The 18,912-nt window shown below is 40.0% G+C and overlaps 1 protein-coding gene across 5 annotated transcripts in view; it reads left to right on the top strand.

The window, feature by feature from the left end:
- The window catches only part of tmem63c (transmembrane protein 63C), a 32,626-nt gene that overhangs the window by 2,583 nt on the left and 11,131 nt on the right, over positions 1-18,912 (top strand). For 2 of the 5 annotated variants that reach the window (XM_051389834.1, XM_051389818.1), the window contains exons 2-6: positions 11,402-11,627; positions 14,366-14,445; positions 15,818-15,905; positions 17,486-17,523; positions 18,269-18,411. In XM_051389834.1, the coding sequence (XP_051245794.1) occupies positions 11,418-11,627; positions 14,366-14,445; positions 15,818-15,905; positions 17,486-17,523; positions 18,269-18,411 (559 nt within the window). In that variant the 5' untranslated portion in view covers positions 11,402-11,417. Of the gene's footprint in view, positions 1-3,572; positions 3,648-8,021; positions 8,508-11,401; positions 11,628-13,203; positions 13,606-14,365; positions 14,446-15,817; positions 15,906-17,485; positions 17,524-18,268; positions 18,412-18,912 lie in introns of those variants that run through there. The other 3 variants (XM_051389851.1, XM_051389827.1, XM_051389842.1) reach the window with 3 other exon arrangements.

Raw genomic sequence — 18,912 nt, 5'->3', positions numbered from 1 at the left:
CTCTCTCTTTGGATTCCTCCGACCCTTGTAGGTTTTAAATTTTGCTGTGAATAGTTTGTAGCTTTTGAAAACTGGTCACCGTTAGAATCTGCTGGAACTGATGTGAATCCAAGATGCCACAGATGCTTTAAATTATGCAACAAACTACAAGTGTTTACTACAACTTTTCAGTGAAACAGGCAGTGAGTTGTTTCATAATTCCCAATTGTTATTATTTACCTGGTGGAAGAGTGCATTTACCGAGTTTAAACTCCTACCCCATATTTACATTATTAGTTATTGTTGTTGACTCAGCTGTTTGTGGTTGGATTCCTTTTTTATTGGCTTGTTTGGTTTGTGGCCTCCACTATCTTTTTATATTCTAATGTCTGCCCCTATAAAAGTGCAAAAGAAAAAGAGTGCACAATAAGTCACCCAAGAAGAAGAATGCTGGTCATCTTTGAGTATCACACAGAAATTAATATTTCAGGAGCCTCTAAGCTGAGGTTGAAAAAATTGCTCGCAGTAGGGAGCTGCACAACTGCTGAACAGGCGGACAATAGAAAGTGGCACGTAAACATAAGCCTCTTTCCATGGATCTACTTTATCTGTCTGGCTCGCTTCTGTCTGTGTTTGTTTCAGCACCGTGAGCAGGTGGACAGCTCCAGCTGCACTGAACGATCAAACAGTAAAAACTGTGGAGTAGGTCGACAAAGATACTTTTATGATCTGTTTTTTTTTTTTTTTTTTGCAAAGCATCACGATCACATAATCTGCTGTGCTTTACATGGAATGAGTTAAAGACGCACACCAAACACTCTGCAGATGAATAATGTCCACTACTCTAAGGTGTAAGCTCCGGGTATGTCAAACATGAAATCAGCATTCTTGACCCAGTCTGAAGGGTTATTCTCAGAGCTCAGGACTGTGGATTGGTTCCAAAACAAAGTGCTCTTTATTCTTTTTATTTTTTTAATTAAAAAGTGTCTTTAGTGTCCTTTGTCCTGAGTTAGCTGTGTTAGTATACATGTACTGCTTAGTGGTTGGTGAAATTGATGAAATCTTTTATCACAGTTTAGCCTGTGTGATTTTATATTGCAGTATCAATACTCATAATGATATATTACAATTTATGGAAAATTAAGTAATTTATAATTATAGTAACCAAACAGGAATGTCATATCTAATCCAATGAATTAAATATCTGACTATTCAACTTTTTATCAACAAATCATCCAATATTACCATAAACATTGCCCCCAACGGCCTAACACACCCAACAATATCAAAGAATTAGTATTATATATACTAGTATTATTAGTATTAATATTAGTATCTATGGCCCATGGTATACGTTGTCATAGCAATAGTACTACAAGTGGATATGTTTGTTGTGCTGCCTTTAATACAGTAATGAATGAGAGTTTGCTCTCCATTTGAGCTCATACTGAGAATCTGAGAGGAACAGCCCACACTGTTAACAGATTGCACACACTACTGTGTAGCACCAAACAGACTTCTTCCTGTGTATTTTCCCTCCCTGCCCACTCTGGTAGTGATGATGATGAGGGTGGTGGTGATGGCAGGTGTACGTGTGTGTGCAATACATCCAACATTGCATCATATGTGAGATATATTTCTGTGACTCATCTCCCAAGCCACATGTCACGCACAGGCTGCTGGGTATGAATAAAAATGTCAGAAAACACTTTGGTGGAAGCCTCTCGACGGAAATTCGAACACAAACAGAATATCAGAACAAAGCAGCGGCTGATGATATTGGCTGTGAAACCTCCATTTGTATTCCACCTGCTATCTAACCACAGCAGTTATGTAGCATAGGCTCGACTTTGTTCTTTTCATGTCTTCGGTGGAGAGTAGGCCTCATGCTGCTTGGGATTCTTGCTGTGAACTTTCCTGCTATTCCACAGGGCTCTGTTACAGTGATGCCAACGCATGCAGCATTGTCACTGATACACAGAGATACTCACTTGCAAAGGCCATGTTTCCATAAGCTTCCTGTAACACCAGAAAGCAGCATCTTATCTTATATTATACCCGCAAGGCATCTTTTTGTACCTGTATCGGTACATCTGATGCAGATGCTTAGTCATTTTTAAATGACCATGATTCAGCTTTTTTTATTCCATTAACTACAAATGACATAGACTTCCCATTAGAGCTAAAACAATTTGTCAAATTATGTATTAGTCTAATCTGACAGGAAATTCAACAACTAATTTGATAATCGATCAGTTATTATAGTCTTAATATAGTTATTATAGTATTTTATGATAACTAACTCACTAACTAAATATCTCTTCATTTTGCACTGTTGTTTGGACAATACAAGATGTTTAAACATGTAAACATGGGCTCTGGGAACTGGCTTTTTTTTGACATTTTATAGACCAAAAGATAAATTTCATCAATAATTAAATAAGAGAAAAAAATGAGGACATTAAGCCTTACATCACATGATTGTTGACTATTTTCTAAAGCTTACCATAAGTTTTTATTGTGATATCCTACCTACCAAACATCCATTGTCTGCTATTTATTTCATTGCAGTTTAAAAAATTGCTTTCAGAGAGCTGGAAATTTACTGGATTATAAAGGCTGCTGCTCAGTCTCTCAGATGTTAGAACTTTCTTGATCACAACACCAACAGTTGAAATGATAAATTAAACTGCTGAGTCATTGCCACACATTTTCTTTTTTTTTTAAGTTTGGCCTTTTATTGCCTTTTAATGGATAGTTGCAGCTGAAGGTAGACAGGAAAGTGGGGTAAAGAGAGGGGCCAGCTCTACCAAGTGAGCTAACCAGGCGCCCCATTGCCACACAATTACAGATAACTTTGACAACAAATAAATAAATCTTAAGCAAGTTGATTTTCATATCATACTACATTTAATGGAAACTTTCTGGAAGGTAGAAAATATATCAGAAAATGTGTGGCATGCTTTGGAATCCAATTGGCAGTAGTGTTATACTAAGAAGGAGCACAATTAACCCAGATCATATGTAGATGCAAGGTTATTGGAAAGCAGCATTGATTAAAAAAAAAAAAAAGAATAATGCCTGCTATTAGACTTTTTAGATACAAATGTATTTGATAAGTGGCCTGACAATCTGACTGGAATCGCAGTGTAATAATTATTTGGCTAAAACATTTACAACCACTGGTGTTTTCATTTAATTTGTTTTTATGTATCAAAGTCCCTATGAATATGCAAATTGTGTTCATTTCTAAAGTTTTCCTGCTGGACACAAGATGTCTCCTGCTTCACTGTTAAGTCCATTATAAGTGTTTGTGTGCTGGTGGCTTCAAGGTTCTACATCACACTAATATTTGAGATGTCACAAATCATGTTTGCGGGTCCTCCCCTTAAAAATCTGATTTTTGGTTAAATACATGTTTGACATTATGTCGGTATACACTGAGACACGTTGTATTTTTATTGATTATATGTTCCTAGGTGTGTACGCAGAGTGGGGATCTCTCTGGAGGAAGCTGTTATAACGAGAAGTGTTTGCACTGTTTTCTGTAGACGTGGGGGTGAAGGTAAATTTGACTCTGAGACTCAGGATCTTCTTCACTTCGGGATCAGCTCTAGCAGGTTTTGCAGAGTAAGAGGCTGTGGATGGAATCTTCCAGAAGCTCTGAGGTATGAAGACAAAACACAGATTAGGTTGTTCAGTGTCACCCAGCACACGTTATAGTGAAGCCATCACTGATGCCAGATGGGGTCTAATGAGGAATGGCTCAGTCCACACAGCAGCAGCAAGGCAGACACACAGCGCTCCCCTGGGGGCCTACTGAGCATGTGCAGCCAGACAGGAAGCAGGTGTTTGGTTTGTTGATGAGCACGGCCCGTGTGTGCAGTCATCGCTCCAGTCATGCTACAGCTCATTCAGCCTTCAGAAAGAGGCTGGGTGGGGGATGCTGCGTTAACTGTGCGCTCTGAGCAGGCACACCTCAGTGATCTGTGTTTGTGTGTGGAAGTAGAGTGAGGTATGAAAAGTGTAAAGCCCTCTCCCTCGGTCCCACAGAGCAGGTGGTGAGCAGATTGTGGTAAAACCTCCGCCCTCTTCTCCCCCTCAGGCTGAGACTAATGAGGGTCGGCTCCCCAAAACCACCCTCCAACCAAATCCATCACAGCAGAGGCCTGTAGCTCCTGTAGAGTTTAATAAGATGCACTCACACATGGCCAAGAGTATGTAGATACTCTTGTCCGCAAGCTGGGACTAATTTTCATGGTTTGGATATGTAATATAATAAATCTTGATGCCACAGCATACAATTATATTTTAGACAATAGAGCTCCCATGAGGCAGTGCTCGAGTGCACAAAGCCAGGCCCATAAATAAACAGTTTTTCCAGCTTGGTGTGACCTCCACCTTATCTAACACCTTCGGGATGAATTGGAGCCTAATAGACCAACATCAACGGCCAACCTCAATATTGCTCTTGTAGCAGGGAGCAAAGCCTTCCCAGAAGGGGGAAGGCTGTTTTGGCAGCCTATAAATGCTCAGTGGGTTAGAATAAGATGTTCAACAACCACATGTTCAGGTGTCCAAACATTTCTTGCCATGTAGAGAATGTAACTGAGAGCATTGATAGGCTAGAGAAGCCTCATTACACCCTCATGTGATCGTGTGTGCAAATGCGTCAACTCCAGCTGCGATTATACTTGAGCTGCTGCTTTGATTTTATTAAACCATTATTCAGCCTCTGGTCTATGTGGATTATTGGTTGACTTACCTGTGACCTGCAGGAAATTGAGGTGTCCAAAATGCTCTTTGATGTGTTGATGTAAAACTGCAGGGGGGAGGCCAAATAATATAAACCCCCAGTGAAAAATGACTTCTACTCTGAAGCAACATCGTCACAATTACTAATGTTGCAGCAAAGGTTGAATGTCAATTCGCTGCATCTGCCAGCCATTAAAGATGTCTGTCATTCAGCGCTTTGATGTGGGAAAGTACAGACAACAAGAGGCCACCAACAGAGCTCCAAAGAGGCTGAATCATCTTTGTTGTAACTGCAGGTGCACTGGTCACAGAAAACTGCACAATTATTTAATATGTCAAGTGGGGCTTGGGTCTTGAAATGTGTGACAGCATACGGTAAACACAAACAAACAGCATCAACAAAGAGAAGGTTTGGTTAATAGTCAAAAATAACCAACAGAGACATGCACATACAGTAAATAGTGTGTGATGACAAACAATGACAACAGCTGTCAGCTTTTTCTGCAAACAAACTGTAAACAACCAATTATACACTACCTGCCCAGGATCAAACTGCAGACACGCTAACTTAGCAACTAGCTAGTGAATATGGAGACAGATATTTCCCTCAGATTTGCTGAAGACCAAAACAGAGCTAAAATGAGGGTGAACACTGGACTTAATATTTGTTAGATTAATGCTTATGTTCCTCTATCTCTGTGTAAAAGGTCCGTTGTTTTCTAACACCACACCACATCAACATCAGTGTGTGCCATTTAATTTCACCCTGTTCCACCCAATGGCAAAAAAAACAATGCAGCTTTAAAGCTGACATTCAAGTCAAGATGTGTTTACATTATTTTTTCTTCCCCCTTTTTTGTATGCTCCCACGCCTTTCAGCATGCTGCAAGTGAGAGGTACTGTAAAAGATCAGCTTCCACTATCTGTCATGTCACCGCAGTTTTTTTGGCTTGTTAACAGTTAATTAGTGAAGGATTGTTTTAACAGAATACATTTTAAATACCAGGATTTCCATAATCAGGGTCTCAGTTTTAGATTAACATGCAGAGCACAGCTAAATCGCTCATGCATATTCCACCAGCCGTGTGCATTTGAGATGAAGTCGATGACAGGGGAAACATCAAACCTTTCCCTTCCATGCAGGTATCACTGTCTCAAGCAGAGAGAACAACCTTTGCCAGCACAAACAGAGCAGTAGCAGGGGAAACTGTATGTTTAACAAGGCTGCAGCCAGTGCAGTCAAGAAGAGAACAACAAATCTGAAGCCATTATTCTTTTATTTATGGTGATTGCAAGTTGTCCTTGGGGGTACACTTTTATCTCACAGTAGCTGGCAGGTGATGAGGTGCAGAGGTTCGGAAGTCAACACAAGTTCACATTTATTTATGGTTCGTCTCTCTGGCAAAACAGGGCCATCTCTCTCCCGCTCCCTCAGGCAGGTGATCTTGATCCAACTGTTTGACGATGGGAGGGCACGCTCTCCCAGGGCTGTCCACCAAATGGTTTATGTTGTTGATGATGCTTTGCTGCAGCTGGGAATTAAGTTACAACATATTTATATGTAAATATGTTTCCTGTCATGGCTTATTATATAGATTCAGCTTCTTATTTCAACATGACAAAGCACTTGTGTAGGGATCTAGTGAAGTGATTTAAAGGATGGTAAAAGTGAGCAGTGGATGCCAACGCACTTGGTTTAAATCTTGGCAGGGAACCATCGTCCTCTTTCTTCCCAGTGTTTTTAGCTGTGCCAGTGGCATGGTTCCATGAAGAGCAATGTTAGTAAGTCCATCTCTTTGTTGTGCACTAGAATTTGTTGTACAGGCATTCATGCTTAACCTGCCAGATGGTTTGTTACACAGTTGTTATTGGAAACTGTTTGGAAAAGGGCAAGCACTTTAAAAAAATACATTACAAAAATACAATACAACTAATTGTTTTTCAGTGACATGGTAACAAACCATATAATGTAGTCAAACTCTTACAGAAGCCAGTCGGGAGAAGAGCGAAAACATCAAGGTTATTTCATGGTCCCCTGAAGATGAGTCTGACTAACAATGGCAACCCCCTGATTTGTCCTTTGGTACCTTTAGCTACTTTAGTTTTTTAGTGACATGGTTAAACAACTATTGGGCGGATTGCCCTAAAATTTGGTGGAGATATGCAAGAGGCCAGGAAGATAAATCCCAATGACTTTGGTGTTCCCCTGACTTTTCCTGTAGCACTGCCATGAGGTTCATTTTGTGGTTTTGAGTGAAATGTCTCAAAAACCTTTAGATAGGTTGCCATTAAATTTGGTACAGACATTCATGTCTATCTCAACATGAATTGCAATAACTTTGGTGATCCTATATGTCTATATATGAAACTTTTTTATGTCAAGGACCCCCACAATAGATGCACATAGACCAGACACCCAACTTGAGAGGATTTTGTCATAAGTAGTCATGTCTGAGTATTTTTTTAGGTTTGAAGATATTTAAAATTTTTAAAGTTAATCAATGATTAAACTAGAATCACAATAAATTACGATCAATTAAAATGTCCAGTCCTATTTGTTCCCTTGTTGCCCCAACTTCCCCAAAAATTTGATAAAAGCTAACCCCTGTTGGTCCCCAGACCCCAGTTTGAAAACCAGTGTGTAAGCATACTAAACTAAGCATGGTAATGGTTATACCCACTGAACAGTCAGGATTTCTTCATCGTCATTGTAAACTATTATTCTTAGAATTAATCTGAAAGTGTGTGTCGATTCTATAGTGTCTTTTTGTCTCTTTAAGCCAAAATGTATAATTGGTGACAACACCAAAATAATGGTGCTTTTAACAGTCACATGGTACGGCTACACTTGAAGCTGATTTAATCAAATATTATGAGGGAGTGATGATAGACATCTGGATTGAATCTGGTTTAACTGCAAGTTATTGATCTTCTGACTTTAACAGTTTAATTGTTTTTGTCTGTATCACCTCAGGGATGATCCTCTCTGTGTGTGTGTGTGTGTGTGTCTCTCTCTCTCTCTCTCTCTCTCTCTCTCTCTCACACACACACACACACACACACACACACACACTCACAGACACACACACACACACACACACACACACACACACACACACACACACACAGACACACACACAGACAGAGATAGCTCAGCTGTTTTTTCTGGTGCAATGAGCAGATTAGCTGACCTGAGCTAGCTTTTTCCTCTTTACAGCTTGCCATTTTTTCTGCTTCTTTGACTCAAACTCAGGTTTATCTCATTACCAGCTCGTGGCTTCAGCATTTGTGACCATAACAGTCTAACTGAGCACAGAGGAGAGATTTCACTCATGCTGCCAGCGGGAGGCACAATGCTGCGTCCGAAGCCAAACATCAGTTTGTAATCTGCTGCGTTGGCTTGGCAGCATGATTCAAGGATGAGGAAGAGAGAAATGAGCAGAGAGGCAAAGGATTAGAAAGACTTCAAATTTCCAGAGGAAATGGATACCATGGGATAACTGCGTGCATGTTTGAGTGTTTATATATGGGGAGTGAGACAGAAAGAGAATATCCATGGAGTCTTGTGGTTAAACTGCTGAGTCATGCTGTGACGTTTGACCAAATGTTGTGTGAAACCACGCCATAGCACCACAGCCTGTATCCCTCAGCATCCTGCTCTGTCCTGGAGGTGGAGAGGAAGAGTTTCACTGTTAGCATCAGCAGCCGGCAGTGTTCAAAGTGAATGACTCGTCTGATGAAGGAAGAAGAGCAGCTCAATGAGACGATAAAAGGTCTGTTTAAGCTTCTGCATGTCAAACTTTGTTAGAGCTCCAGTATGCTTCCAGTTTACGGCTAGTTGTATTGTCTTTCGTAGTAAGGCATCATTTTGTTTGATCTAGTTCCTGTTGCTGTGTGTTAACAGTTCACGTGGTTGCTGTCTGATTTGTTTGCTACCATGAGCTCATCCATCATTTTTTTACTGCAGCTTTCCAATTTGGGCTTTTCGACTTGATGTTTTAAAAACACAGGCAAATGCAAACAGTATAGTGTTATCACAAGCAAAGCATTTTTTCAAAAATCAACTATTGAATTCACACTCAACTTCAAAATCTCATGTAAATCAGTTTGTTAGTTTGTCCATTGATTTGTTTGAAAATGTGTTTCCAAAATGCTATTTTAGACACAAATCCTCGCCTAAATTGGTTAATTAAATGTTCATGATTAAACTAAAATAACATTATTATACTCTACAAAAATAATTCATGTGCTCAAGCGTATAATGAGAGAAGGAGTTGTTATGCTTGTTTCAGAGAACTGCATGCTGTCTTCTTGTACTGTAAGCCTAGTTATTAATCAATTTTCAGCTGTAAAATAATATCTTTGTGCATATTGATGGCTTAATCCATTATTGGTAGAGAGAGAAATAGTGATGTATGTTGAATCGACTTCTCTGGAAACAAAGCTCTGCAGACTGTGTGTGTGTGTGTGTGTGTGTGTGTGTGTGTGTGTGTGTGTGTGTGCATTATGGATTTGCTTTTTTGATCCATCCTCAGGGAATCTCCTTCCCAGTTGTGTCCACAGGGAGACTCAGATGCTGTGTATGTGACAGTATCTGAATATTGACTGCAAGCTAAACAGTTTCACTACAGGAAGTGAGACAGAGAGTACAGTGGTGCAGAAAGAGCTTCTAATAGATTACAGAGTTGTATTTTTATACTTCTGTACCTCTCCAGAGCTCTCTGACAGTGTGATGTACAGCAGTCCAGCAGCACTGCCATTGATCAGCCCGCCTCCAACATTAGACATCCTACTGTGGCTTCTGTTGCACAATAAGCGCTGTTTGGTAAAATGCTTCACAAAACTGTGACATCATTGACGCAGTGATAAATTGCACCAAGGTTGGGTTCTGTAATGTGTGCCAGTTTGGAGGCCTTTAGCTTCCTCTCCCTTTCCTCACTTGTTTCAATCTCGTGTTACCTCGCAGCTCTTGTGAGAGTTGGACAGCAGAGGGTTGTGATGCAGTTTTGGCTGCCGTTTACTGCTGCAGAGCACTCGGTGTGTTTACTACAGAGCACGCCGTCCTGTCACAGTAACAACACCGCTGAATATATTGTGGAATCTCATATTTCCCATGAAATCCGATGATTGATGTCTTTCACTCAGGTGGAATCGCGGTGTTGATGCAAACCTTTGTCAGCACTCTGCTGCTGCTCCATTTCCTCTGACTGTTTATTCAGTGAGGTGTGTACACAGGCTGAGTAGCCAAGAGTCGGGACTGTATTGATTGAAAGTGAGGAGAGTGTGTGTTGCTGGAGGACAGATGGTTCAGACCTCCTTTCTGTGGTCATGCCAGTGTGAATGATCATGTGTATCCTGTACCTGCTCCTCTAGACAGAGAAGAAAATACACAAAAAGTGGCAACAACTGTCAATCCCCAACAAGTTGTTCAAATGGCAGAGTACACAGTTTAAGCTTTTACTCTTAAACTGAGTCTCTTCATTCTCACAACAGAAATATGTTGCTCTCTACATAGTTCAATGGGCTTGTTAGCATCTTTGCATGTTATGGTTTTTAAAAGAGCCTGCAGTATATCTGTCATCCAATCAGTTTGTCACTTACATGTGACGTCTCCATTTCCATTTGTCAGATAAAGAAACCCACAGATCAATGGCTGCTAATGGACCATGGTGGTCATTAGATGGATCCTTGCAAATGCTATCACAACTGCACTTAGAGTAAGTGGTAGACACTTGTCTGAGAAAAAAATGAGTCGCAACAGTTGTATGTTGGGAAAAAATGAATTTTAAATTCCAATTTCATTGCTTATGACCAACACCACACCCTTAATCACTGTTTCCATTAAAATACAACAATTTAATTCTCAGTCTATGTAAATACTGGCAAGTAAAATATTGTAAAGATGGGTGCTATGGCAACAAATTACATCCCTGCAACACTTGAAGTGTGTAGAATTGAATGGCCAACCAACTCCCCTCACCCTCCCCTTACAACCATTTAGAAGAAACTACGGTGGCCACAGAACTCACACTTAAGGCCCTACCTACGAATATTATATTCCATTAGATCCTCTTAATTTGTACACACTGGACCTTTAAAACGCCTGGTGCAAGACTATGCAACTTTTGTGGGAAGAAATTCTTTGTCTTATAAAATAAATAAATTAATTAATTAATTCATGACCAATAAAATGCACCTTTTCTCCATTCAATAGATTCAGCGGTTTTGATGCGGTAGCCTTAGTTGCTATTCCAGAAGCCCGTGGTGGCTAATGTAAGCAAACTTTAGATAATATAGTTGTAAAATCCACATTACTGATTCAGTTTGCTGACTTTATGACTTCTCCTCTTGTGCTGCTGTAAATAGTATGTTACTAAAAATGCTAGCACTTAGCATTGACTGAAAATTGTCACCTGTAGCTGCAGTGGCCACTGTTTAGCAAAAGTTAAAGCAAAAGTGTCGCTTTAACAGTCATTGGATTAGTACAGAAGTGGTCTTAATTAAAAGTAAACACACACACTTTACAGTTTGCACTATAAATCAGTGTGTGTGTCGGCACCTGAGAGCTTCAACAGGTGTGTCTCAAAGCTAAGCTATAAAAAAAGCAACATAAGCCCAACAGTTCACCAATCATGGTTAATGATCTCTGTCTCTGTTTTTCCTTCAGGTATGGTCCAGTGCTGATGGCGCACTCTGAGCTGTTTGTGACGAGAGCGCCCCCTGTGGAGGGGAGAGCTGTGGAGCTGGATGTTTTGAGCTTCGTGGACTCGTTCGGGGAGGAAAACAGCACTGCTGAGAGATGCTACCGCGCACACTCCCGCAGCAGTGTCCTCCAGGGTCTGCCATTTGGAGGAGTGCCCACGGTCCTCATCATTAATGTGGTCATCTGGATGGTACAATCTTACACCCATACACACACACACACACACACACACATTAATATACATAGTTTACATAATTAACTCCATGATCAGTTAACATTTGTTTGGAAGTTTAGAAATGGAATTGCTTTTCATTTGAATTTCTTAAGTTATGCAAATAGAGGATTGTTTTGAATGTATCATAGAAGACCGAGAAAATCTGAACATTTTCACATTTGAGAAGCTTTTGTGCCATTTTTACTCAAAAAATAAAATAGAAATGTCCAATTACTGCAAAAAGTTAAAAAAAAACCTACTTACACAATCAAATGTCTAAATATTTGCCAATCAATTCTCTGTTCATTAACAAATTGATTATCATTTCATATCATCGTTTCAGTTCTAGCTAGAACCATATTTGCTTTCTCTAACAGGCTTGTTGTCCATCTCTTTGTATACTGCTGCAGCTTAGAGGACCGTGACAACAAGGTTTCTGAATATATCCAAAGCTGTCAACACCCTGTGGAAATATTATGAAGAGCTGTTTCTGTCAAAATACAGTATCTAATGGACATCATGTCTTAGCACTTCACTCTGCTCTTGATGATAATACAGTACAGCAGCAGCTTCAGGAGTGTTAGAGGTGCCGGACAGCACACATGAGTGTGTGGAATGAATTCAGACATACTGTGTATTGGAAACATATCAACACACAGAAATGCTCAATGTTTATATTGATCGTGCAGACCTTCCTCTGACTTTCTATATCTCTAACCTCAACCCTTACTACCATATACCTAAATATTATAATTTCATCAAACACCTCACCTCATTTGGTAGAGCTGGCGCCCCAAGTACTAAGGCTGAGTCCACGCTGCAGTGGCCATGAGTTCGACTCTCAACCTGTAGCCCTTTGCTGCATGTCATCCCCTCTCTCTCCCCTTTCCTGTCATTTTACAACTATCACTATTGATTAAAAGGCAATAAAATGCTCAGTCGGTAGAGCTGGCGACCCATATATGGAGTTGCTACACCCTTCCTATCGATCTTCAGCTGTCCTATCCAATAAAGCCATGAAAAGTAAAAAAAATAAAAACTTAAAAAAAAAAAAAAAAAAAAGGCAATAAAATGCATGGGTTTCCTCCATCTGAAATCAGATATTGGGTTCAAAATGTGTGGTATTCCTCCGACAGTACAAAGACATGCAGTTAGGTTAATTGGAGACCTTTAAACTGCTCTGTTGTGATAATGGTTGTCTGTCTATATGATAGACTTGTGAAATGCATGCTGGAATAGGCTCCAGCCCTCACTGACCCTGCTAAGGAAAATCATTTGTTTGTTGTCAGGGAAAAGTCTCTAAAAACTGATGTAAACTTTAAATGACGCCATAGTCTTATAAAACATGATGGAGCTTTTTTTTCTCCTGCTTGTCAGGGCTTTTCGATCTCATAATAATGTATAAGAACACACACAAATGCAAACACACATTATATGCAAATCATAGATATCAAATTGCATTAAATCTCTATGTTTAAACTTTGTATTCACATAGTGTATTTAAGACGCTGTTTACAAACATAGTTGCATATTTTTTTCCTTCTGTCTCCAGATAATAATGGGCTTTCCGATTTCTTCCGTCACCTACCTCAGTTCCACTGTCAGGCCTTGTCAAGCTTGATCTCTGCACTGATATCACTCTCAATCTGCCACCTCCTGGTTTTAATTGGCTCATTTCATCGCTGCCTGGTTGTCAAGACAACACAGAGGGTTGAGCACTGTCTCTTAATGACAAGCATGAGTCAAAACACGCTTCCCCCCAGGTGACGGGAGCACGCCTCTGCATCAATCCCATCATCATACAGAATAAATCATCTGTGGGACTTGAGGAGAGCATGCCCACGCATCAAGACGAAATAAAATAAAACAACAGGGAGGAGATGGACACTGGGAAAACAGCGATGTGATGGAGAGATTCTTATTTAAAGGAGGAGTTTGGACCCTGACTGCTAATGTGAACACATGCTCATTATTCGTCTTCAAGCCTCAGTCAAGGATGCCCTGATTGTCTATGCATGGCTCTAGATCACAAAAAAAATGAACCATTCAACATTTATGGGAGCTTTCTTCTTATTAACGTGGCTGTCACCCCTGCCCACTATACCAAATGGCTTCTAAACTCAAATGAGTTAATGATTTAATGCTGTAATTAAATTCAAACATTCATCAGCACTTTTACTCAATTTGCATTTGTCAACATTCATCCATCATCACCCATTTATGCTCTTTTTTACCAGGGCTGTTCAGCATGAATCCACTATTGTGTACTTTATATGTCATTGAAAAGCCTTTTCCACTTTGTTGTGATGTTACAGATTAGCTCTCCATTTGTGGCAGAATGGAGGCTATTCAGATTTATTGCAATTGACCACACTCCTCCGTCATTAGTGCACAGCATGTGTTCACATGTGCATGCTGACCTGTCTCTGGTAGTTTCCAAGACAACCATGTACTACTCAAAAGAAAGAAGCTCATTATTTCTGTTGCATTTTGAACCTAATATTTGTAGGCATTCTATGAGGATGCAGAGACGGTCCTCAGCTTTCAAATCAAGCATTATGGAAAGGTTTTAGATAATATTAGACCCAGCTACACAGAGCAGATGAGGACATAGAGTGTGTGTGTGTGTGTGTGTGTGTGTGTGTGTGTGTGTGTGTGTGTGTGTGTGTGTGAATCAGATTCTCACAGGCTCTGTTCTTGTTCTTGTGTTGCAGTTCCTGTTGCTCATCTTCTCCTGTCTGAGGAAGGCTGCATGGGACTATGGCCGCCTGGCTCTACTAATGGAGAATGACAGGTGAATCCAAAAACGCTGGCTGTCTTACACTTAAAAAATCTCATACACCTGCTGGTCTGTGAGCCATGTCAACATTTAAGATGGAGATATTATTCTCAGTGGAACCACTCCTGAGTGCCGATCCTGAAGCCTCCAGCTCCCTCTGCTGAGTATAAATGGTACTGCGTAGAAAGCAAATAACTGCAAAGAGTTTCTACATTTGTTTCATTTAAGATGTAAAGTGCCAGAGTCTTTAAATTTTTTGTTTTGGTTTACCAAAACTATAAGATGTTTAACGTGCAATAGATTTTAAAACCATTTCAACCATTGTTTGGCATTTTCCCTTGATAAATAACTTGAAGAACAAGGATGGTGTTATTTAGGCTGGTGTTATTCTATTTTTTTCCCAACTGTCAACAAATCCATGAACAGAGTAAAACAATGTGATAGTCAGTTACTTAATACTTTCCATCTGTTTTTGTGGTCTGTGGCACTCAACCCCAAAGTCCACTGGTTCTTAGTAGAGAGGTAAATCTTTAAAGCGGTTCAAAAATACAAGTTGAATTTTCCCAAACAGCTGGGCACTGTAGTTTTTAGCAAACATTACTTGAACACAAGTAAATAATGCATTATTGTACTTTCAGCTGCGGATTAACACACACTTGTGAATATTTAAAGCAACAGGACATAAGAAAGAAGAAAGAAATAAATTAAGCTTTGTCCACACAGACAGTATTTGTTAGAATAATTCATTGTTGGTTTTAGTATTTTCATGGTATTTGTTGACAGAAATATAGAATACAACCAGACCTCTCCTTTAAACAATTTGTTGATTGTATAAAATAATAGTATTTATCAGTATTTAGTGAGATATCTTTAAGGTAACAAAATGACTTAAGGTCCACCCAGTAGTTTGCATGAGTCCGCAGCGGTTTCACTCTGCTTGACCTGAGTCTCCTCTCCAGGGGATTGTGGACCTGGTTAGTTCTGCCTGATCGACAGCGGCTTCATAGCACCCGAGGGCAAGCAGCATCTGTGTGTTTTGCCAAGCAGTCCGCTCTCATACTAATTCAATTATCCTGCTTAATTTGACACGCTGTTGAACTGTCAATGGTACGGCCCACAGAGAGCTATCCACAAACTCAATCAGAGACACTGGCTTTATTAGATTCGACCGTACTGTATGTGCTTTATGTCTTCTCTATGTATAGACAGACATAGGGATTGATTTCAGGCAGATACTCTGGGTCTGTCTGCAGTGGTTACATTGTGTTTGGTATGATCGACTTTACAGCACTGAATTAAATATTGTACGTATTGATTAGGTCATGTCAGGCCACAATCAATATGATGATCTTGCTATTTCTTTGTTTATCTTGTCTTCCCAATTCAGTCTCACATCCCTGTTTTATGGAGAACCAAGTGAGAAAGAGAAGTCTCCATCAGAGTCCAGTCCCTCTGACTCTGACACCAAGGACATGGTGAGTTTTTTGTTTTTCATCAGCTCCTAAAAGCACCAACAAACCCCTTAATAGCATTTTCAGTTAAAGGTACCCTGTGGGTTTCATGCTAAGCAAACACTATTTTGTTTACACCCAGCCTCTCTCAACAAAATACATTTTATGTGTCCTAAAGGTCTAACAAAAATATCCTCCCTGATAAAGTATTTGCAAAGTCTATTTTATGTGTTAAAACCTGTCAAAACACTTTAATGAGGTCATTTTCTCTGACCTTACTGTAAAGCTGTAAAGTAATGTGAAAAAGGGATCGCACATAGTGATGAAACCATAGAGAATTATTAACTATCTCTATAGTTCCTTTCAGCTGTATGGAGAATCTTTTAGCTCATTATTTTGGTTTTACAACACTTTAAAACGTTAACAAACTGCATGCTATCTGTCTTTCTCCAAATGGCAGGCAGACAAAGTTAGCAATTAGCTAGTGGAACATTTAGCAGCAATAAAAATTTGATTGGTGAAGACAAGACCAGAGCTAAAAGGAGAATGAATACTGGAGTCGTTACAAAACACAACTCTAAGTTAATGCTAATTTTACTCCTTGTTAGCTGGATGTGTAAACGGGCACACATTGACATAAGGCAAACGTGGCAATAATAAGCTGATATAAATAATTGTGCTACGAGACAGTAAACATAACCCATGAAAAACAGTGCAACTACAGTGTTGGTCAAAATGTTTAGTTTTGTTACCCAGAAGGAGCCTCACACAAATATTTAGACATTTTCTCTAGATATATTTTTAATTTTTTTTATTTTCATGAAATGCTCTCTCTTGGAAACAATGGAAAATATTCCACTATTGCTTCCTTAACTGCCAGAATGGCCACATGCACAGAAACTGAAGCCAGCAATGGCAATCTGCAGTATATTGGCATTTTGTCATTGAACCAGGAGCTTTTTCATTTTGTTTGTAAGTATGACGGTCCCTGAGGTGCTCATGTTATGGCTGTGAGATGCCACAAAGACACTAAAAGCTGTGCGTCACAGGTACAAAGAGAAATCATCATGGGAAAAGTAGAAACAAGTCTAATTTTTAAGGAACACTATCATCATCAATAACAATGATGTTGTCATTTATTTACAGTAATGTTATACTTAGTTTGTCAATGATATAGTGATGTCCAAAAATGCTGCATGCTGCACTTTTATAATAAAGTCCACTTGTCTAAGATGGCACTGCGACAATTGTTGTAAGAGGAAAGTTGGGATCGTGACTCAGCTGGACTGTCTGTGACTCCATGACACCTGTGTGTGATAGACTGAGGTCACTCCCTGTATGTTTATAACGGTGTAAGACAAAGAGTCAGACTGGAGTCATCGCTGTGTGCCTACACAAAGCTGAGGCTGCAGTAAAGTGGTTACTGCTCCAGGCTAGACCTATTAAATCTCCATCTCTGTGTCACTCTGCAGACCTTATTACTATGCAAATAGTGGATGCATGCAAGTAGCCAGATGTGGTGTGCGCAAACTTGCATACATATGTCATTTATTATCTCTAATAACGAATCTATTGGATGTTTTATGATTCTCTTCTCCTTCCAGGGCTTCTGCTCGTGGCTCTCATCACTTTACCATATGAAGTAAGTTCCCAAAGCAGTGTAATTATTTTACCCGTCTCTCATCTTAGCTTCCATCCTTTTATTGGCCCTCTGTCTTCAAAGCTGATGTCACTGTCAAATGTAAAGTCTCATGTTATATCTCATTTAGCAGGAAAAACAAACAAGTCTGGGCTCATGTGACCACTGGTGCCGTGGTTTCCCGTTGAATATTTGCACTTGCTCGAGTCTGGCTGCACACAACAGATTAAGGCCTGTAAAAAAGCGATTTTCACGGTGCCCATGGTTTCCATAGTATTGTGGTGGAGTTCGGGTGCTTCTGTTTTTAGCTCTCATGCCAGTGGCTCACCCTGGGATCCCTGGGAAAGTGCAAACCCACCCTGCGAGTTCGCAATGTGTGGGCTGCAATGAGACCAGCATGTACCTCTTTTCTTCTTTTTTTTCATGCTTTTTTTGTTCTATTTTATGACACTCGGTTTCCTGAACCTCCCGCCTGGTAACCACAGCTTCTGGAACCAAAGCAGTGGTGCCACAGTTTTACTCATGATGAGGTATAAGCTGTCGGCCCATTTATCCTGGCAATAGACAGAACTGCATATATTCTAGATTCAGATGGCACTGCTCTGATCATCACATCTGCATGTGTGGAAATTCCACTGTTGAACATTTTGCAGCATCTCTTTTTTTATTATGTAGCATAGAGAGTTTTGGATCTCTTGGATATGCAATTAAGAAATTCTGAAAGTTTCCCCTCTCTCTGTTCTTGCAGGGATGAAGAGATCCGTAGCAAATGCGGCATCGATGCTGTCACATACCTGTCCTTCCAGCGCCACATCATCCTGCTCATGACAGTGGTTTGCCTGCTGTCTTTGGCCGTAATCCTGCCGGTCAACTTTTCCGGGAACCTCCTGGGTATTTTTGTCCCTACATGATGGTCTAGCTAGCCGACTCTTTGAAAAGCCAAGGGATATCCTTAACCTCAGGAGAGAGACTTGGGGCACCTCGCAGGGAGAGAGGCCAGGCCACACAGACACAATCACACACATCTACACACTAAATGATTTATTGGTTAAATGCTTAGAAACGTAAGCTGTGGTCAAGCTTAGTTAAAAAAAACCTGTATCCTGTATAAATGAAATTAGAGCAGAGTTCAAAAGGTTATTCTAACTTAAAATTACCCATTTAACAACATTGTGAAGTACATATAATTACTGCTGTTTACATACACAGAGGCTGCATTTCTTGTAATGGGAGTTGCTAGCATACCAGTGGCAATTCCCCAAGTAGGATTTTAGAAATAGAAAGTGCTTCATATCCTCTTAACATACACATGTAGGTGTCAGTGGTGGCACGGTGTGGAAAATTAGCTGCTAAATAGCAGCAGAAATGCCTTTTGGCAGTTGGGTGCTTATT

Source organism: Dicentrarchus labrax, unplaced genomic scaffold (genome assembly GCF_905237075.1).
Source record: "Dicentrarchus labrax unplaced genomic scaffold, dlabrax2021, whole genome shotgun sequence".
Classification (NCBI taxonomy): domain Eukaryota; kingdom Metazoa; phylum Chordata; class Actinopteri; family Moronidae; genus Dicentrarchus; species Dicentrarchus labrax.
This window is presented reverse-complemented; position numbering and strand designations above follow the sequence as displayed.